The sequence below is a fragment of the Cydia fagiglandana genome, chromosome 25 (genome assembly GCF_963556715.1).
Source record: "Cydia fagiglandana chromosome 25, ilCydFagi1.1, whole genome shotgun sequence".
Lineage (NCBI taxonomy): Eukaryota > Metazoa > Arthropoda > Insecta > Lepidoptera > Tortricidae > Cydia > Cydia fagiglandana.
Genome location: NC_085956.1, coordinates 1,503,670 through 1,526,153, shown reverse-complemented (window position 1 = coordinate 1,526,153; position 22,484 = coordinate 1,503,670). Strand labels below are relative to the sequence as shown.

Here is a 22,484-nt window from a genome sequence, read left to right as displayed (position 1 = left end):
TTAGTACTAACGCCAGCTCAAAACTGAAGTCCATTTTGCTTTATCTCTTACCGTTTTCGAGATATATCGTTCTGAAGGTACGAATTTACGAAAAAACTTTGCTATTAACTCCATCAGGCGCTGATGACTTTTTTGTATGGATATATTGAAATCCGACTCGCACTTGACCGTTTTACATAGATTAATTTTTTTTTGTAATTTCGGGTTAGTAAGTTCGGGTCATGATTTATATGGTAATCATCATCATCATCATCATCATCATCATCATCATCATCATCATCATCATCATCATCATCATCATCATCATCATCATCATTTTCGCTTTCAGTCGCCCACTGCCGAGTATAGGCCTCTCTTCGTGTACGCCACTTATATACATGCATTTATGTGTATGGTAATATTTAGTAAGTGACATGGCATAATGTATATTGACATAATCTGTCAAACTGTCAAAATTTTTTTTTTGTCAAATTTAGTGTAAAGTATTATATTTTGTCATAGTTTAGTACTAAATGTCAATGTTGGGTAATTTTTTGTAGACTGCATTTCTCATCTTAAGGGCCGGCAACGCACTTGCAGCCCCAGTGATCGCTGTGCTTATGTATTTTTGGGCGAGTTTTTGGGTTTCGTATGGGAATATTTGGTACAAAGGGACATGTTACAGTGTCCCAGTGTATATTGACATGATCTGTCAAACTGTCAAATTTGACAGTTTTTGTCAAATTTAGTGTAAGATCATATTTTGTCATGGTTAAGTACAAACTAAAATTACTTAAATATTATTATTGAATAGAATAGAATAGAATAGAATAGGTAATTATATGGTAATCATCATCATCATCATTTTCGCTTTCAGTCGCCCACTGCTGACCTATAGGCCTCTCTTCGTGTACGCTACTTATATACATGCATTTATGTGTATTGTAATATTTAGTACAAAGTGACATGGCATAATGTATAGTGACATAATCTGTCAAACTGTCAAATTTGTTCGTTTTTGTCAAATTTAGTGTAAAGTATTATATTTTGTCATAGTTTAGTACTAAATGTCAATGTTGGGTAATTTTTTGTAGACTGCATTTCTCATCTTAAGGGCCGGCAACGCACTTGCAGCCCCAGTGATCGCTGTGCTTATATATTTTTGGGCGACTTTTTGGGTTTCGTATGGGAATATTTGGTACAAAGTGACATGTTATAGTGTCCCAGTGTATATTGACATAATCTGTCAAACTGTCAAATTTGACAGTTTTTTTTGTCAAATTTAGTGTAAGATCATATTTTGTCATGGTTAAGTACAAAATAAAATTACTTAAGTATTATTGTTGACAGATACTGTCAAATGGGATGTTGTTTGACAGAATCTGTAAAATCTTGAAAGTTGAAAGTTTTTTAATAAATATGGATCTTGCTTACGCAGCTTCTTATGTAGGCGAACATCGCGCGATCCCGAAGCGAAACGGCGGGACGCGGCGCGAGGCGGCTCAATCAATCCTTTGATGCCCATAGAAGTGTCCTATGTAAGCGATCTCGTTGTGACCGCGGTGCGGCGCGATTTGATGAATGCTGATGGTCCTCGTTATTATGCTCAAGGCATTAGTCTTAAATAGTAGGTACTTAAGATAAGGTGTTGTATAGTAATCAAAGTGAATGAGGTTCAGTCGGCACGCGTTGATGTCTTTTTAAATTTTGTTTGTTTCATAGGAGTTTCTTTAGGAAATTTTGTTTTTAGGGTTCCGTACCCAAAGGGTAAAACGGGATCCTATTACTAAGACTCCGCTGTCCGTCCGTCCGTCCGTCCGTCCGTCCGTCACCAGGCTGTATCTCACGAACCGTGATAGCTAGACAGCTGATATTTTCACAGTTGACGTATTTCTGTTGCCGCTATAACAACAAATACTAAAAACATAATAAAATAAAGATTTAAGTGGGGCTCCCATACAACAAACGTCATTTTTGACCGAAGTTAAGCAACGTCGGGTGGGGTCAGTACTTGGATGGGTGACCGTTTTTTTAGATAATGGTACGGAGCCCTTCGTGTGCGAGTCCGACTCGCACTTGGCCGGTTTTTTTTAGTAATTAGTGACTTTTGCTTGTCACCTGACGATGTAGTCATTTCTATAGTCTGTATTTTTAGGTATTACAATAAAGGTAAACAAAATCTACCCTCAAATTACTCCTTAACCCAGTTGAGGGTAGATGAAAACATTACATGATCAATAATGTAGGTTAAAGTCAGGTCGTTCAGTGATAGATCCAGGCGGTTTTGTATTTGGTTGGTTAACCAGTAAATATTATAACTACAGTTGCCTCCAGAAACTCGCGAACTAAATTGACAGGTCAATGTGCACAAATGATACCACAGTTTGGCCAGTGTTGTTCATATCGATATTTTCAAAAAAGTTTGAATTAGAGAATGTCGGTATTTCCAAAATTGTGCAATTTTATAGTACCTAATAGAGACAAGGATATTGAATAAACATATTGTAAATATTTTATTATATTTATTTTGTTTTATTTGTTCAGTGGCGGATTTGCAGTCTTTGCCGCCCTAGGCCCCAAGCCTTGTAGCCGCCCCTTTCTCAGCATCAGCACCCATCATATTGACTACATTTAGATCAGGCAACGGAAAGATATATTATAGAGGGAAATACTTGGGACACATTTTTTACTTAGTAACTTTTTTGGGCTCGTTAGGAGGTGAACATATCAAAAGTTGGGGGCTTTGGTTTGAAGGTCACATTTTTCGGTTTTTCGCTTATTATATCTTAGAAACTATACGTCCTTGTGACATGATGTTAGGAACATAGGTTTTATGAAAAAAATAAGCAAATACTTATTCATTTTAAGTGACAGTTTTACCAATAACATTGACTTTCATGTACCTACAAAAACATTAAAAACTATTTTCTTGAATAACTGCTAAACTCTTTATCCTAAAATTATTAAAAAAATCTGAGATTCTTACAATGAGCTCTTTGATTTGATATGTAACACGATATAGTTTGAAAAACTTTATTTTTAAATTTTCTCATTTACCCCCCAAAATATGGAGGCCATATTTAAAATTCATTTTAATCACACTCGCTCAGTAAATGTGGAATTGCACGTAGGCGTAGCGGGAGTTATAGAAATTTCGTTTTCCCTAGGGAGTTATGAAGTTTCTAGTGCCATAATTAACAGTTTTTTGTCTTTAAACTTATTTTTTGTATCGCAAGTGTCACACTTGAAGTGTGATGAAAAACATTGTGTGTATCTCGGGGCGTAATAATATTGCAAACTCGAGCCTATAAATCGCTCCGGCAAGCCGTCGCGATTTAACTTACTCTCGTTTGCAATATTCAACTTACGCCCCATGTTGCACAATGTACTATTATTTACGTTGTTACACGTCCATCTTTGGGTCACAAGCTTACATATGTGTGCCAAATTTCAACTTAATTGGTCCGGCAGTTTCGGAGACCTCTCTCTTCCCCTGGCTCAAGGGCTACGGCCGGGGACTTTTGATATGTTCACCTCCTAGATAGTTCAAATAAAAATAGGTACAAAGTCAAAAATTGTGTTGCAAGCATTTCCCTCTATAGGTACTTTTTTGAGAATTTGTTGCCTGGTCTAATTTTGAGTTATTTTTTGTTATCATCAGCGAATTTTTTGTCACAATTTGCCGCCCCTAATATCTTGCCGCCCTAGGCCCGGGCCTACTGTGGCTTATGGGAAATCCGCCACTGTATTTGTTAGGAAAACTTACAGCTAGAGTAACAATTAAGTTGTAGGTGATAACATAGAAAAAGTGATTTTGGCTCAAAATACAAAAAAGGCCGGCTCAGACGGGGAAATATTTCGTATAATGTGATTAATTTCTCATTTAATTCGAGTGGTGTGGACGCAAAAATTAAATCGCCTCGGTATCCCTATGGCTTCGATTGTGAAGACCAGTCCCTAAACTGGACGTTTAAGTTGACAATTAGGTCAAGATTTATAGATGGTCAAGCAAATCTTGTCAGTAGACAAAGGCGCGAAATTCAAATTTACTTTGAGACGATATCCCTTCGCGCCTTCATTTTTCAAATTTGCCGCCTTTTTCTACTGACAAGATCTGCTTGACCAAGTATAAATAATTATGGATCAATCTCATCTACCGGCCACATGTATAAAATTAAATCACCAATTTTAGATTTATGGCGACAACCGAGCTCTTGAAATAAAGAACGGCAAGTTGTTGCACACTAACATGACACTGAAATTTGTCAGTTTCTCATCCGCACCTCCTGATTTGATTGGTAACGAACGACACAATCTTACAATCGAATTAACCACTTTTCTCGTCACATTCATATTAATCGAATCGAATCGTTTGTGACCCCTTTATAATTATGACATGGGTAGTAAGTGCAATATTTTACTTATCGATATCATTTTATCGACATATACCCGTGACTATTTTTTCTTTGCTATTCCTGGTATCATTTTATTTGTCAAACTCATGTCAATTTAGTTCGCGAGTTTATGGAGGCGACCTTAACTACCTACCCGAAAATGTACTAAATTATTTGTTTTTCTTTTTTTATTTAAATACCTAAAGATGCAGAGTATAAGGTTAAATATTATGTAAAACCGGCCAAGTACGAGTCGGACTCCGTACAAAATTTCTAAAGATAAAAGCTAAAGCTTAATTTATTTTTCATTTATTTCGTAAAACTCGTAAAAGTCAAACCTAAAATCTGCATAAAGTAGTTCCTATTTACTTATTGAATACTGCATGTTAACACTTTATTGTGCATAAAACAGGTTAAGATACAATTAAAAGAAAGTATACAATGTACAAAGGCGAACTTATCCCTATAAGGGATCTCTTTTATAATATTATTGATTAAACAAGCGTCTTTATCTTAATAGTTTAGAGTGATCTTCAGAGATACTCGGAAAGGCAAATTAATAATCCACTGCAGAATGTTTGGCGCAAGACAAAAACTCACAGCGATGTTCAGTCATTCAAACTCAAGAAATACTAGTGATTCTTTTTGTTTGAGACAGTATTTATATGTATTTTTTCCTTCTTTTTCTATTTTTGTAAAAATCTGTGTGACTCTAATTTGTATTTGTATTTTCTGTTTTTTCTATTGATTGCTTTTTTTTCTTCTATCTCATGTTTGTATTTGAATATTCTGTGTGTATTTTGGCAAACAAATAAACAGATTATCTATCTATCTATAAAAAACCTACTTATATTTCAAATATTTGTGCTATTTTCATCCAAAAGGATACTTATTGTCGGTTATCAAAAAGGCGCTATTTCCAACTGAAGCTAAAATTTGAAATCAACCTTATCGACAACCGACAATGTGGTACCTTTTGGTTGAAAACGCCACATTTCAAAAATGGGCAATGTTGAAAATCGACGGAATACTAACATTATCTTATAAAAGATTTAAAACAAATCTGAAATCGTATTACTAAATTTAGTTGTCTTTATCCAAAATTAACTTACCTACTATTGTAGGTAAGGTAATGATAATGCTTTAACACCTTGACAAACTAAACTGCAACAAATATGCAGCCTATAACCAGTGTTCATTTAATCTAATGATAAACTAAAATCAAGCAATCAGCGTATGTCTATTCCCTAGAAGCCTTTTACTATAAAACTATTGCTCTATTGATATATTTTTTCCTTTTCCTAGCAATCCGCTTAGCTTCATTTTCCCCATTATCGATAAAAATGTCACGCTTAAGCTCCCGCTACAGCTTAAGCCTCCGCTGTCCGCTCCCCACTTATACCAGGCTCCTAAGTCCCGAGCAATAAATTGGTCCCACAGCGCATCAGTTTTAAAAATAACAACCCATCTTTTGTAGGCTTAGGGCTTATGAAACGTCACTAAGGGACGGTTTTAAGGAATTGGACTTTGAAAAATTTTTGATCGCTGGTAATTATGTTTTGATTAATATTTGATGAACCTGGGGATTTTAAGGAAATTGTCTTTTGATATTTGCTTTTATTATCCAAAAATAGTGCTGCGGATTTGTAAACGGGAGAATGTGAACATTAATTACACAAACGGGAAACTGACCTGAGTCTTGCCGTGACCACAGCTGGTGCAACTCAGCCGAAACTTCGGAATTAAAGGTAAAAACAATGAAATTATATCGCGGTAGACCCGTTTGTGTAATTAAATATGTGTACAAAACGCGAGAGTTTAAAGTGTTATAATGTGAAAATTATTTTTTTGACTATAAGTTAAAAGAAACTTTAATTCTTTAGATATATTTTAAATAAAATAATCATAATTCCCATAGTAAGATGCTTCTACAGGTTGGCTAAAAAATAACTACATTCCCGTTGCCAGGGAGGTTTTGGGATTATACTGAGCAACTTTTACTATGGGATCAACCCCGAACTTGCGAAATAAAATTTACCCTCCAATAAAAAATGTATGAAACAGCCAAATTTAAAAAATAAACCTCCCTGGCAACGGGAATGCAGTTATTTTTTAGCCACGCTGTATAAATATGTTAAGTAAAACTGCACGTGCTACTTACTTACGTCGAATTTTTGGGTCTCTATTGTTTCCCAAATAGTTTTAAGTCATAATGTATCGTTTGTCCGAATTTTTGTTAGTCATAATTGTTTTTTCTCAGAAACGCGTAGCTTTTCAGGATTGCCATAAAACAAACCTAACCTAACCTAACCTCTATCTATAGAATAACCTTACGAAAAATAATGTTGTAATTAAAAATGTGTACAAAACGCGAGAGTTTAAAGTGTTAAAAACCTTACGAAAGTCCTGAAAAGTTAACGGTTTCAGTTCTGTAACTAACGATAATATGACAAACAATACATTATGACTTAAAACTTTATGCCACTTTATGGGAAACAAAGGGACCCCAGATTTTTTAGTGAATTGATTTTGTTTTAAATTTAGACCGTTAAGAGCCAACAGGAGTGGTTATTTCTCCATACAAACGTACTCGACGTTCCTCCGTGGGTTTTGATGCTAGAGCAATGATTTTTTCAACACAGATTAATATTATCAATATCTGTGTCGGACCGTTTTGCTTTTTTGATATTTTTGTTTTTTAAGGCGCTAGAACCCTTCAAAAATGGCCAAAATGGCCTCATTGACTATGCCGCAATGAGAGGCGTAGTATTCAAAACTGATATCGATTAGCCAAAAAAGCATAACGATCCGCCACAGATAATTTCATAATTATTTAGATTTCCAAATTTGGTTACGATTGGTTAAGTTTTGGAGGAGGAAACAGTCGAGTACGAAAACCTCGATTTTTGAGATTTTTACGCGGGATTTTTCGCCTTGTCCTTATCGCACTAGTTTTAGGGGCCGCTTCCGTTAGCGAGACGGATATATTTGGCTAAAATATTTTAAACTCAGCTCCTGTTTCGTCTTAAATATTTAAAATTTGAATGTCTCTGACTTACCCAGAAAGGGACTAGTCCTTTTTCCTTGTCAGCCAGTATAGCGTCCTCTAGTGCTGCGCCGCGCATGCTCTGATGCTCGTCCGATTCGATGTAACGCATGCGTACAAGACCTGCGACATAACATAAATAAATAAATAAATAAATTAACGGGTTGCACTCCGGGAGTGCCGGCAGAAGTGAAAACTCAATGATATTGTAACAGTTTTTCGATTAGGTCACGTGTCCGTCTTACGAATTTTCAATCTGTCGAATCTGTCAGTCACGTGACCTGCCGCGAGTTTAACATTTTTTCCCCAATCACAAAAAGTGCACAGCGCCGCTAAAGAAGTTTTCACTTCAATATTATACGACATTTCTTACACAAATTGACTAAGCCCCATGGTAAACTCAAGAAGGCTTGTGTTGTGGATACTCAGACAACGATATATAGTATTAGTATATAAATACTTAAATACATAGGAAACAACCATGACTCAGGAACAAATATCTGTATCATCATACAAATAAATGCCCTTACCAGGATTCGAAACCGGGACCATCGGCCTCATACTTAGGCAGGGTTACTGACCACTAGGCCAGACATATCAATATAATGTTCTGTTACAACAAACTACGGGTTACCCTAGGGCTGGCTCATTCCTAGGCCAAAGAATAGGCACAGCTATTCAGCGTGGGAATGTAGCCAGCCTTATGGGCACCCTTCCGCAGGGGATAGATCTTGGGGACCTGTTTTAAGAAGAAGCCGTATAGAGAGAGGATCTGAAGAGAGAATTAATAATTTCATGACTCCCACAATTATGGGGTCGATCTAAAAATGACAATAATAATCTCAGCCTATATACGTCCCACTGCTGGGCACAGGCCTCCTCTCATGCGTGAGAGGGCTTGGGCTATAGTGCCCACGCTAGCCCAATGCGGAGTGCCGAATATTACCTTCTCTGTATTATTTATACATGTACTCACCAATAAGCCCAGCTTTCTCCACCGACGAATGCGCCTGGTCAGAACAATAGCAGATGAGGTGCCCGAGCAGCTCTGAAGACTGCAGGTCCGGGTTCAGCCGGGAGAGCTCCATGAGGGCCCTGGTGCGGGCTGCGAGCAGGCTCACCAGTGTGGCCTCGCTTGCAGTCGTCTAAGAAGAAAAAAAAATAGATGATTTAGCATGGTTGACCCTATAGTTGACCAGGCACCGGTAATTGACCAGTACATAGAAAAATTCATACTAAAAATGTTCTATCTTTGTCACACTCATATGGTCAACTATTGGCCCTAACTGGTCAACTACTGCTGCATCCACCCTAGTTCTTATGTACGAGCCTGATTGGATTAATTTCTATATAGACTTTTGTAACAGGATTGACATGATGCCAAATGAATACAAATACAAATACAAACAATTTATTGAAAAAAGTATAGTACAATGGTAATGGTAATGGTAATGGTGGTGTTGGTAATGGTATGGTAATGGTAATATCGATCGGTTCATTATATAATTTTTGATCATCAATGGTTCATTTAACCGATGCTGCCAAAAATACAGGGGTGACGAGGTGAGCGAGTCCCGTGCCGTGATTGGTCCGTTCAAAGACACAGGCGTCACACAAAAACACTTGATCGAAAATGGAGTAAAACTACCGTATATTTGTGGCAGAGGGGGTAGCGTTACTATGCTATGTCTGGAGGTCCTAGTCTATGGATGAGACTGACCTGTATGACGCCTCCTCCAGGGCTGTCGTTCTTCTCGTTGAGGAAGCACTCCGGGAGCCCCAGGATCTTGCCGAGTCAGTTCATGACGATGACCAGCTCTGTGCTGGTGACTGTTGAGATGAGACTGACCTGTATGACGCCTCCTCCAGGGCTGTCCTTATTGACGAAGCATTCAGGTAGACTCAGGATCTCGCCTAGCCAGCTCATGGATGACCAGCTCTGTGTTGGTGACTGATGAGATGAGACTGACCTGTATGACGCCTCCTCCAGGGCTGTCGTTCTTCTCGTTGAGGAAGCACTCCGGGAGCCCCAGGATCTTGCCGAGCCAGTTCATGGCGATGGTCTCCAGCTCTGTGCCCGCTGGTGATGATGCCTGTTTGAGAAAGAAGCGAAATATTTTAAGCCACTACGAGGAAATTTGTTTCACATTCAAGAGGAGTCCTAGCGGGATTATCAAATCGACAGATTTGATCAGGAATGAAATTGGCGTCAATCTCCATTTCAATCACTAATTTTAGATTTATACTGATATTAGAGCCCTCTGAATTAAACAAAATGCCCCCAAACGAAAATACTAGCGCCACAAATTGCTATTCTTGCGTCCGCACCTCTATCTTAATCGATAAAATCGGTCATAATCGGCGGTCGAAATTGGCTAGCGAAATTGGTGTTTGGGTCCGCACGGCCTGATTTGCTCGAACGATTAAATCAGATTGGCGAAAAATGTTCCCGTCTGGACTGGACTTTAAGGCAAACAGTTCCGCATAGATTAATATATATATAGTCTGCAGTAATCCGATTGGTAGTTGGTACATACCCAGGTGAAGCAAAGAACGTTGAGCGCACTTGACAGCATGTCCCCCATGATGGAGGGGTAGGACGTCAGAGCGGGGAAGTAAGCGTGCATATGGGGGGACTGCCAGTGGACCAGCTGAAACAAATTAATGGTTTAGCTCGGGGTATTCAAATTATGGCCCAAAAAAAGACTCAAAATCTTTACGATTCTGAACTGTGAAAACAGAACGAAATCACAAGAAACAGACCACGTAGCCAGAAACGGCCAATGTGACAATCGCTAATATCGCTTCGCCATCGAATCGCTTTGTGTCTCTCTATCACTCTTCCATATTAGTGTGACAGTGACAGCTTTGCGTTTCGTTCGCTACGTAGCGTTAGCGATTGGCATGTTGTCTACGGGGCCTGGCCTTACGGCCTGTCGGACCTGTCGGAGCCTGTCGGAGCCTGTTGGAATCTGTCGGAGCCTATCAGAGCCTGTCGAAGCCTGTCGATCAACAGTCACTTAATGTTTAAGCTTACCCCAGGCATGATATGGTCATCAACGTCCTTGAAGATGTCGTCCCAAGCCTCGGGCTGCACGGGCGGCGTCGCGGGTAGCCGCTTGTGCAGGTACCCGGGCTGCACGCTCGGGTACACCTTCCTTTCGCGGATGTTCTCGAGGTAGTCCGCTATGTAGTCTACCATCTCCTTGGCTGTATAAAAAAAAATTGTCAATCACGGGTACTCCGCTTGCATGTAACTGCGTCGAAATATCGGGAGCTCGAAAACAAGACAAAAGGTAATCACGGTCCCTATCCTGCAGGCGTATTATGGATCGCTTTATTCACATTTATCCACGTGATAAAATAACTGTCACTTTTTATCTCCGCGGGATAGAAAGTGCCGGACACCTTTTTATCACGCTGTCACGTAGACAAAAACGACCATCATATCCTCTAGAGCTAAGATGGTCGGCTCTTTATCATTTGTCACCATGCGTCACGTTCTAACAAATATGTCAGTGCGAAAGTGACGCATGGCATGACAGGTGATAAAACTGCGACCATGATACCGCTTCGTCGATATACTCGATATATATGTCGGCGGCCGATCGTAAGATTCGGCAGATCGTAATGTTCCTGTGTAATGTTTTGACGATGGTCACATTAAACTAACATATAGGTAGGATAGGTTCGTTAGGTTGCTTCAGATGCCCGAAGGGCAAACTGTCCAGAAATAGGAGCCCCGCGTAGCGGGGCTCCGTCGACTCAGGGAACGAGTCAAAGATTTTCACGTTTCACGATATGCCTGATCTTACGATCGGCCGCCGACATATATAAGTCTAGTGAAACTATCCGTGAATCATTCAAAACTGTTGTTATAAACACCGATAATTAATTGAGAAGTTACCGAACAGAATATCTAATAGTACTACCGGTCAAACTTCGGTTTTGTAGGAAATGTCTTTTCTGTACGGTAGTACTGTTATTTATTTTGTGCCTTGGTTCCATTTTAAAACGAAAAAACCAACGTTTGAACGCAACAAGTGTCTATTGTACATTTCCTTTTATTCCTTTGAAGATGCGCTGTGGCTCGAACAGTGTTTGAAGTGTGTACAACTAGATTGAAAAGACTTGTGGCCACATGTGCTCATACTAATTACTTTTGGAATAAATATAGAACTCGATTACATTATCGTGAAAGAGAAAATAATAATAAGAATTTATTAAAGTACACTTAATTTGTTAAGGCCCACTTGCACTATCCCACTAACCGGGGTTAAGCTGTTAAACCGTTAACCTAGTGTCAAATTGTACTGGTAACCATGGTAACTCCAGATTAACATGGAAAATATTTCGATTAGTTAAAATTTCCCGCAGTCGAAATTGTCCCACTGCACCTTAGGTATAACTTTTTATTGGTTTAATCTTGAAACAATCCTAGGAAAATAATTCTTAATCGATAAACTTAAGAATTAAAACTCATTATTACACGATTTTCAGTGCTCCTTTCATATAGTCTATCAAGCAATTTCCGTCAGTAGATAAGAGCGGAAAATTCAAAAAAATCGGGCAAGTGCGAGTCGGACTCGCGCACGAAGGGTTCCGTACCATAATGCAAAAAAAAAAACAAAAAAGAGCAAAAAAAAAAAACGGTCACCCATCCAAGTACTGACCACTCCCGACGTTGCTTAACTTTGGTCAAAAATCACGTTTGTTGTATGGGAGCCCCATTTAAATCTTTATTTTATTCTGTTTTTAGTATTTGTTGTTATAGCGGCAACAGAAATACATCATCTGTGAAAATTTCAACTGTCTAGCTATCACGGTTCGTGAGATACAGCCTGGTGACAGACAGACGGACGGACGGACGGACGGACAGCGAAGTCTTAGTAATAGGGTCCCGTTTAAAAATGTAGGCGCGAAGGGTGATAGTCCCATAGAAAATTTGAATTTCGCGCCTTTTGCTACTGACAAACTTGTTTGACCGGCTATATTGGTGTTACGTAGGTTCCACATTTTAAAATACAATATCACCCTGGTTCCGTATTAAATTTGTCGCAAGTCTCGCAAGTCTCGCAAGTCCCAGATCACCATAAACGCAGCGTAAAAGATTCAATATGGCAAATCCGGCCGATTTGTTTTATCGCTGTAATATCGCTTTATCGCTAAGCGATATATTGTCAGCTTTATTTACGAGTAGTTAGTGCAAGGCGATGTATTTGGTTGGGATATAATATTACAGGGCGTCCCAAGACTATGGGACATCAAGGGAAAGTACCTTAAATATCGTAGATAGGATATTTTGCTGAAAGAAGACATTATTTTAATTTAAAAAGCAATTTAAACTGCATTCATAGATTTTTAAATAATTACATGGTTGAACCGGGAATCGAACCCGCTACACGAGAAAAAAAAATCACCCTGTAGTTTTATCATACCGATCGAAATCGTCATTCATCATTTAAGGATTATTTTTTGCTAAATAACATAGTGTCAGAAATAAAAGGAAGACCATGAATTTTAAAATTTTTTATTCAAAATTAATTAATTTAATTTATCAAATACTCAAAATGAGTTCCATTCTGTTGAATACAAAGTCGCACTCTCTTGATTATTTCGCTAAATTTCACATCAAATGTTATAAATCATGGTCTTCCTTTTATTTCTGACACTATGTTATTTGCAATTATTTTTTTATAATTGTTGAAGATTTATTTTTGCTTGTATTTAAAAGTGCCTTTGTGGTCTATTAGCTAAAGAAATGTTTGAGTTTAAATTTGTAAGGGAATGAGTTTTTTACAAAAAAAAAACCTTAGTCGTAATACTTTTTCTAACGTTGTAAGTTTACTTACTTGTTTTACTTATATACCCGTTCACAATTGGCTTGGTATTTACCTAATTATGTCCAGTAAACCTTCAAACGGGGTAATAATAACGCTAATAACTAATATTAGAACACCAATCAGAGCGACCATAGCATGACCATTGCTACGTGATAAGAATATCAATACATTTGTAATTATCATTGATGAATTAGCCCCCATTCGCACGAAAGCTATTTCAACGCGCGTTAAAAAAGCGTTTGAATCTGTCCGCACTCTAAATTCGATTTAACGACCAAAGCTTAAAGTCGAAAATCTAACAACGCTTGATAAAAAGCGCCACTGCTGTCGTGTGAAAACATACATGGTTATCGCGCGTTGAAAAAGCTATCGTGCGAATGGGGCCTTAGACGCTGCACTATGAGGCGTTTACAAAGGGTCAAACAGAAAACTGTGTTTGCGTCTTTCCTGTAGACATACACAAAAGTTAAGGGCTATAAAGGTTAATTTTCTTATTAACCCCGCTAGGTCACCAGGCCCTCTGAGGGCCTACCGAGAACCACGTTCGACGTGTTGCGTCCCTGTCACACTTACGTACGAATTTACAAGTGCGACAGAGAGGCAACACCTCAAATTGTACTCACCCTTCACTCTGAACTCGGCGTGCTCCATCTCCGACTAAGAACTTCAGCCCAAATACTCTGAAACAAATAAAACAATAATATAAATATCTGGGAGACCGAGCTTTGCTCGGAAAACATATGAGGTTAGTGAATATATCATAGAAAATTTATAAGATGGGTGTAGATAAAGCAGTGTATGTAACTGTACATAATTAGGCATTAAAACACTCGTGTGACACTATTATGAAACTCACTGCGTTCGTTTCATAAAATCACGCTTGAGTTTTAATGCCTTTCATTATGTAGCAGTCACATAAACTACTATTAATTACAGTCAAATACCCTATTCATAAACTCATAATTATGACATAGTACACATTTTGAAGTTGGAGTTTTTACTCCTATGGATAAGTTGTGTGCATTTAAGATATGATTTTATCAGACAGGGTAAAAGAAAAAACCGGGCAAGTGCGAGTCGGACTCGCGCACGAAGGGTTCTGTACCATAATGCAAAAAAAAACAAAAAAAAAGCAAAAAAAAAACGGTCACCCACTCACCCATCCTGACCACTCCCAACGTTGCTTAACTTTGGTCAAAAATCACGTTTGTTGTATGGGAGCCCCATTTAAATCTTTATTTTATTCTGTTTTTAGTATTTGTTGTTATAGCGGCAACAGAAATACATCATCTGTGAAAATTTCAACTGTCTAGCTATCACGGTTCATGAGATACAGCCTGGTGACAGACGGACGGACGGACGGACGGACGGACAGCGAAGTCTTAGTAATAGGGTCCCGTTTTACCCTTTGGGTACGGAACCCTAAAAAAGCAAAAGAATTCAATCAGAAAATTAGACTGTATTGATTGATTTGATTGAATTGATTCAGCAACAAACTGTCTCTAGTTTGGCGAAACATTAATTAATATCTATCATTATTATATCAATACGTTAGTTTACTTTTTCTAAATATTACTGTACATCCCGTAAGTTTGTCTATCTGATCTGACTGGAGTTTTCCTCTCATTTAATCGAAGGTTAGCTGGAAGAGATCCCTTATAGGGATAAGTTCGCCTTTGTACTTCTATTACTGTAATTTATTATTGTAAACCTTTGTTGTGTACAATAAAGTGATTACTACTACTACTACTACTATTATATTTATAGTAGTTATGTATTTTATTATATTTTTTTAATTCACTCAATATATTTCTCTCTCTGCAGCAATTGTAGGTATCTGTTTGGCCCCATGGTTGACGTCCTCCATTTGTACATTGTAAATATTTTGTGCAATAAATATTACACAGAAAATTTTATTACATGTAATTTATTATTTTTTCATCAAATACAAATCAAAGTCAATCTTAAAATCTACTTAAATAATTTACATACAATGTCCTAACTTAAAATCTAAACATATTACTAATATACTATCCCTAAGTTCGCCTTTGTACTTCTTGCTAATTGTATGTTATTTTTAATATGTCTTTTTGTACAATAAAGAGTTTACTACTACTACTACTACTATCCTACTTACACTATCAATAAATTTAAAAAAAAAATTTGTATACCTAAGTACTTTTTTGAAGCAAATAAATTTCAACAAAATATTAGGTTTAACTTTGGATATGTCCACTGGAGATACATGAATCTATGTTTAACCCAGCTGTATACAAATTAATGACCCATTTGACCTAAGTATAAGTATATTAAATAGAAATTCGGTCTCCGTCGGTAATCCGCCACGGAAGCCCTACGAGTGCATTATCGATGTTGGCCGAGCACCCGAGTAATACGTGCGAGTGAACTACTCGATGACAAATACAGTTACAACATAGCTATTACATACATACACATACATATAATCACACCTATTTCCCGGAGGGGTAGGCAGAGACCACAGATTTCTACTTGCTATAGCTATTAAGCCAACAGATATGGCAATATTGTATACAGATACAGGTATGCGTGATTTACATTTGCAGTTTGGCAGATAAGTGCAATAATTACGCTGTAATTTTGTTTGGATTAAATCAATTTTTTTTTTAATTACATAGTTAAGGACGTAATCAGTCGAAGTTTATTGAAAAGTTAATTATGTAATATGTATTTGACGTTTGTTATCTACCTAATCTTGACATCCGCAACCGGGGCCGGTGAGCCTTTAAATATCAGCATCCGCATCCGAAGATGTCAAAAAATCTGCATCCGCAACATCCCTGTTGTAGTTACTCAATCTTTTTTGTAGAGTCACACCAAACAAAGTCTGCAGCGGATTTGATAGCCCACGCAGTGTAAGTGTTATGTATAACCTGTATAGGTACGTCATAATTTCATAGAAGTTTCGTTTAAAATGACACTTGCACTGCGTGGGCTATCAAAATCGCTGCAGACTTTTTACGGTCTGACTATATGATGATGGGTGTTGTGAGGCTAGACTGTGCAATAAATAGTAAAGGGGATTTTCTCTACAAAATAAATAAAGGTGTTATAATAGATACGTTTGATCGATTGTGACGTATGGCTTTTTACAGAACTGGGGCTTTTCAGAACATTATTGACTTTGGATGTTTAAACCTTTTTATGGTTTCTTTTATGTGTTGGTTTTTATTTTAGGGTTCCGTACCCAAAGGGTAAAACGGGACCCTATTACTAAAACTCTGCTGTCTGTCCGTCCGTCCGCCCGTCGGTCTGTCACCAGGCTGTATCTCACGAACCGTGATAGCTAGACAGTTGACATTTTCACAGATGATGTATTTCTGTTGCCGCTATAACAACAAATACTAAAAAGTACGGAACCCTCGGTGGGCGAGTCCGACTCGCACTTGTTTTTCAGTGCAAAGCATTGCACGTGCTTATTATATTGGTTTTAGTGCGTTGGTAAGAGCTCTCGTAACATCATAACTTATCAAATTTAAACAGATTTCTATGTTGACATGTGATAAAAAAAATTAAAAAAAAAATTTAGGTATCATAATATTTATAATACCACAGATAAAACCTTGTTTAAATTGTATTTGACAGCATGACGACCGTTTGTGGTTGCGTTATACAGTGTGGAAAGATAAGTCGGGCCCTGGAGGGAAACTACCTTAAATCCCATTTTACTTAAAGGAGACTTTCCTTTATTTATAAAAAGAAACAAAACTGCATTAAAAGATTTCTCTCTTTTTTCAATTTGGCTTGCTTAAAAAAATCTTGAGTACTAAATTAGATGTTCGCGCTTAAGTTGTTCGCAGAAATCGCGAAGCGTCTGGTTGACGTAACTGGTGACCGAAGAGCTGGCGGCTACCTCGCACAACGTATCAGTATTGCGATACAGCGGGGAAATGCCGCCAGCATCCTTGGTACAATGCCTCAGGGGCCTATTTTAGATTTAAGCTAGTTATTAATTTCGTTTAGTTGTACCACTGTATATATATTGTATGTAAATAAATGATTTATATTAACTTAAAAAATATATATATATTAGATTTTATGGATATTTTATACGACAGACGAGTGTAAGACCTAATCTTTCTTGGAGAAATGTTATCATTAACATTAACTGTATCGACTAGTAGAATAAAATTGCGAGTGTTTATTTTTTGGAATTATTAGTCGGTCGGTTCGAGTCCCGGGCGAGGCAAGCGAGTTTTAGAAAATCTTTGAATGTAGTTTTGTTTCTTTTTAAAAATAAAGGAATGTCTTCTTTAAGTAAAATGAGCCAGCTTAAGGATTGAAAGTAGTTTCCCTCTAGGGCCCGACTTATCTTTCCACCTTGTATAAGTACCTATCTATTTTTGTATGGGATTTTAACGCGCCAAGCGGAACGTTTTGGAAACTCAAAATCCCATACAAAATTACACTTAACGCAAACGCGAATCGAATGAAATTTACACCTAGGGGTACTGTAATTTGAATGTAACTAACTTTGCAGTTGCAGCTTTGGACCCGGGTATGTCCTTAAACTACGTCCAGGACCCGGGTATGTCCTTAAACCACGTCCAAGACCACCGGTGGACGGGCAGCAGCGTCCCCCAAATTCGGTGTACTCGACTGCGATCGCCAACCCGCCTGCCAAGCGTGGCGATTATGGCATTCACCCCCCAGAAAAAGGGGGAGGCCTATGTTCAGCAGTGGACGTCTAATGGCTGAGATGATGATGATGATGATGAACTTTGCAGTACTTATATATGGTGCTACTTTATCGCCCTAGTGCGTAATGTGCGTATGTCGAAAATTTAAACGGCCATATGATATGTACTGTAAAACGTATAGTACACGTGCGAAAGGGTAATTCGCAAGTCGTCTCAATTTAAAACACTCCCTTCAGTCGTGTTTTAATTAATCGCCACTCCGAATTTCCTACTTTTCGCACTTGTATCCTAATATATAATTCATGGCGCATTAGTCATACACAATGTCATGTAAACGTGTTTTCAATAAATTGGAGATACGCTCTCCGGTGAGGAACAATCGCGAGACGTCGTTAAACAGCGCGATTCGGGAAATAGTCTGTGGCGTTCACGACAAAAAAGTGAGATATACGGCAAATGATGATGATGGAATTTCCTTTTGCAGAGTTGCTCCTTTTGACTCACAGATTGATTTAGGAAGGGGAGCCAATAACCCGATTTTTGATGCAATATTTTCACATAAGGGGGGATGCCCCCCGAAATTTGTATCATGAAATTTTTATTTTTTGTATATATATATAAATAAGAAAAATTTTGGCATTTATTCGGAAAAAAATAAAATGGAAATTTTTTAGTTTTCATTTTATTTCAAATAATTTATATGAAAGTGTCTAAATTAAATAACAGAAATGAATTTAGCATCCTTGCCCGAAAAAGATAACCAAACTTGACCACATAGCAAAACTTTATTTTTTACAAATTTCGGGGGCACCCCCCTTAAGTCAAAATTTTGCATCAAAAATTCGATTGGCTCTCCTTCGTAAATCAATTTGTGAGTTGATGAATGAATTAGAGATGCACTAGATATATACGCAATAATATTGGAGCGGCGTTAATAATAGCACAAACGCCAACCGCCATAAGGTGCCTTTTGCCGTGGAACGTCACATATCTTTACTATTTCATATCTAGCGAATCTAATTCATTTCCCGAATCGCGTCAAAGTGATTATTTCCGGTTACACTGACGCTCATTAGTTTATATTTATTTTATTATGGCTTTTAAGTAGAACTTATGGGCATATTATTACCATACATGTGTAACAGTTTACTGCGCACAGTGAAGGAAAGTTGCTTTTTCTCACCCAGATTCGCAGGTTCGACCCTTGCGAACGTCTGCATCCCCAACTTATTACTTAACCGTTTTTCATATAAAGAAATGTTTTATTTGTTGGTCCTCAGAACTTTATTATCTGAGTGAATTGGAAAAAAATATACATAGTTAAGGACCTGTCATTAGTCTAAACTTCTAAAGTTAATTGACTCCATTGTGTTACGACAATTAAGCCAATTCTATTTAAGTTATATGCATAAAAGTGTTTTTGCGTATGCTATAGACTTATGTGTGTATGAATTAAGTACAATAAATACAATACAACTTACATGGTTAATTTTCGTAACACAAATAACACAATTAATTACGTACAATTTTTTTGCAATTCACTCGTTTATTAAGAGATTTTGGGTTTAGTTTAAACGATTCAGCTCCTCGAAAAGTTTACACAAGTATCTTTTTTGGCAGTTTTTAACAAATTTAACACAATTTACATTTAACTAGGAATTTAACACTATAATACGCATTAAAATATACAAAGAAAGACAACTTTATACAGTTATATGTACTCAAATAAATTTGAAATATTGTTTAACTTTTTTTATCGTGTTATTTCAAAGTTGCACAAGAAAGCGAAAACAGACTATTAATCTTAAAGCATTCTCTACCAGTTAACTTGAAAAAAATTGCACTTACCTCTTAAACACCAAAAAAGGCGCGGAAACACGATATAGTTTTAATGTAACTTTTTAATTTTATTTTTTAATAATTAGTTCGTAACAGCGGCAGTGGACTGGTGGCCGGATGGAGTCTCTGGCGTTTATATAGGGGTAGCTCTTACTCGACAAGTCGATCGACTTATCGGTCGATGGAAAGCATGTTATAGGCGGTAGCGGATTGCAGAATCAGTATTTATTTAATTATTAAGGAGATAAAACAGAAACAGTCACAGAAATACTGCGTACTTATTGGTATGTTGGTAACATTACTTATACAGGGTGATTCATGAGACGTGAGCAGGACTAATCCTGCACACTCAGTAACTGATAATTGATCGATCACCGTCGTATTTAGGTGAAACAACCACACTTTTTCCAATTTTTAACTTTTTGGCGAGGGCAAATTTAATTCTCTACAATCATGGTCACCCCACAAGACCTAATTAATAATCATAAAACCTCTTTAACCGTAATGACAGCATTATGATTACAAATAAATAAACTGTCAAATTTGAGTTAGATACGAGTTTTCAAAAGTAACCAGACCGTGATGACATTCAATTTGACACAGAATATCGGTAGTTTAATATTCTAATTGCCCCTACAATTCGTGGACTATGCATGTCGTAAATAAATTAATAACTTTTTTTTTCAACACGACTAGAAAATTAACGTTAACCTCACTAATACTGATACGAAACAGTTGCTTATAATTTACGAAATGCGCAGTGTTAGTCTTGCTCACGTCTCCTGAATCACCCTGTATTACATTATGTTTCCTTAAACATACTTATCTCGCTATGAACACAAAAAGTTAGGCTCAATTAACACAGTCCTAAACTAGTGGCTCTTTGAGCTGTGGACCTCGTGAACGGTCAAAAAATGAATCGACAAAGCCTCCTGCTCACAAAATTTCACAATAATTGGTTTAAATTGCAACCTGTAGAGGAGAATATCGACGTACCAACGCATTAATCTATTAAATAAATGGATTAGGCTAAGTCTGTCCGTAGAAATTGTAAAAAAAATATTTATAATAAACACTATAATTTTTTTTTACCCAGACTGAAACGGAGACCTTCGCTTCACTTGGTCAAAGGACAGGAGGCTGGATCAGCGTGTGTCGTTTGGGTCAGGTTGCAGACTGTCTGTATCGACCTCTAGTGTTTCAAGTAAAATCTTAACCTCGTAAGACCCAGGGCAATTTTGTCGCTTTTGAATTTGGAACTTTCTTTTATTTCTATACTAGCTGTGCCCGCGGCTCCACCCGTTTGGAATTTGGTCTGTGTCAGTAAGCGGCTAACTCACCCCTAATCTTTTTCCCTCTTCCCTGGAGGCGGAACTTGAAGTAAAGTTCACAGATGGATACGCTAGCTAGAGGACTGTAGTCCAGATATATACTACCACGTAAATAAAACTTACCTATTGGTACATATTTATGTAATTGTATATGATCGAATGTGTAATCTTCTTATTCATGTAATTTATTTCGTGCACTACCTGTTTTAAAAGTTTTCTATTCTTTATATCCTGCTATCCCAAGGTTGTCTGGAAGAGAACGCTTACAGCGATAAGATCGCCTGTTGCTACCATTATTTACACTGTAAATCTGTTATTGTATTTTTCTTTGTGTTGCAATAAAGTACTTAAAACTACACTCCAAAATCAATTGTCTTTTTTCGCCCTTATTGATTTCTTTTTTATTTGTATATGTACAAGTACACGGGGACTTACGAGGATAAATCGCTAGTCTCTTATGCTCAGCACCGCGCTCCGCCGGAGGACAGAAGTTGAAAGATGGCGTAAATAGTTTTAATAGATTTTCCGGTGATACGATCGTTATCCAACTTTTTGCTGTTTGTTTACTAATTATCACAATTATAGGGATGACATGACACATTTTAAATTTTACAACAAAATTTATACAATACAAATATGTACAAACAATACAATATATATATATATTTTGTTAGTAGTAGTAGCAGTTGCACCGCCCACGATCTCTCTGCTTTGCCTTAAGGTTGACTGGTAGAGAATGCTTTTGGCATTAAGTCCGCCTTTTGTACGATAAGTTTTCTTTTGTGCAATAAAGTTTAAATAAATAAATAAAATACAAAATTTCTTTATTAACCAAGTAGAAGAAGCAAGATTGACAAAAGTACATAGGTAATTATACATGTATAATACACACGTTACATTACAGTTAGATTAACAGTAGCCCTCACACTAGGTCGAGCCTGTGTCGTGAGGACTGTGGTGAGACAGTAGTAGCAAAAAGAAGTATATCTGTATCTTTAAATATTTAAAAGAAAGTGTTTATTCATATAAGGGGTCATCCATTAATTACGTCACACCAATTTCTAGGTTTTTTGACCCCTCCCCCCCCCCCCTTGTCACACTTGGTCACATTTGGCAAACCCCTCCCCCCTAGTGTGACGTCACATTTTTTCTACGAAATCGCCAAATCGAATTAAGTAAATACCTAAGTATTATTAATATTTTATCAAAATATTTTTGACGATATAAATATTAGTAATTTTTTAACCCAAAACTGCTTAGGAAAGAAAATTAAACGATTAAAAACTATTTTCGTTTTAAAAACTTGTTATCTAAATGTACAGCGAACTAAATAATTGGGTAGGTAAAGTTTTTTGAAGATAGGCAAATTATAT

At 37.2% G+C, this 22,484-nt stretch overlaps 1 protein-coding gene across 2 annotated transcripts in view; it reads right to left on the bottom strand.

Annotated features, from left to right (window-relative positions):
- The window catches only part of LOC134676999 (histidine decarboxylase), a 37,927-nt gene extending 18,025 nt beyond the window's left edge, over positions 1–19,902 (bottom strand). For both annotated transcript variants that reach the window (XM_063535377.1, XM_063535378.1), the window contains exons 1-7: positions 19,790–19,902; positions 13,886–13,942; positions 10,457–10,629; positions 9,957–10,070; positions 9,390–9,512; positions 8,396–8,564; positions 7,433–7,542 (exon numbers count right to left, since the gene is read on the bottom strand). In XM_063535377.1, coding sequence (XP_063391447.1) covers positions 7,433–7,542; positions 8,396–8,564; positions 9,390–9,512; positions 9,957–10,070; positions 10,457–10,629; positions 13,886–13,913 — 717 coding nt within the window. In that variant the 5' untranslated portion in view covers positions 13,914–13,942; positions 19,790–19,902. The remainder of the gene's footprint in view (positions 1–7,432; positions 7,543–8,395; positions 8,565–9,389; positions 9,513–9,956; positions 10,071–10,456; positions 10,630–13,885; positions 13,943–19,789) is intronic.
- Between the last annotated feature and the right edge of the window lie 2,582 nt (positions 19,903–22,484).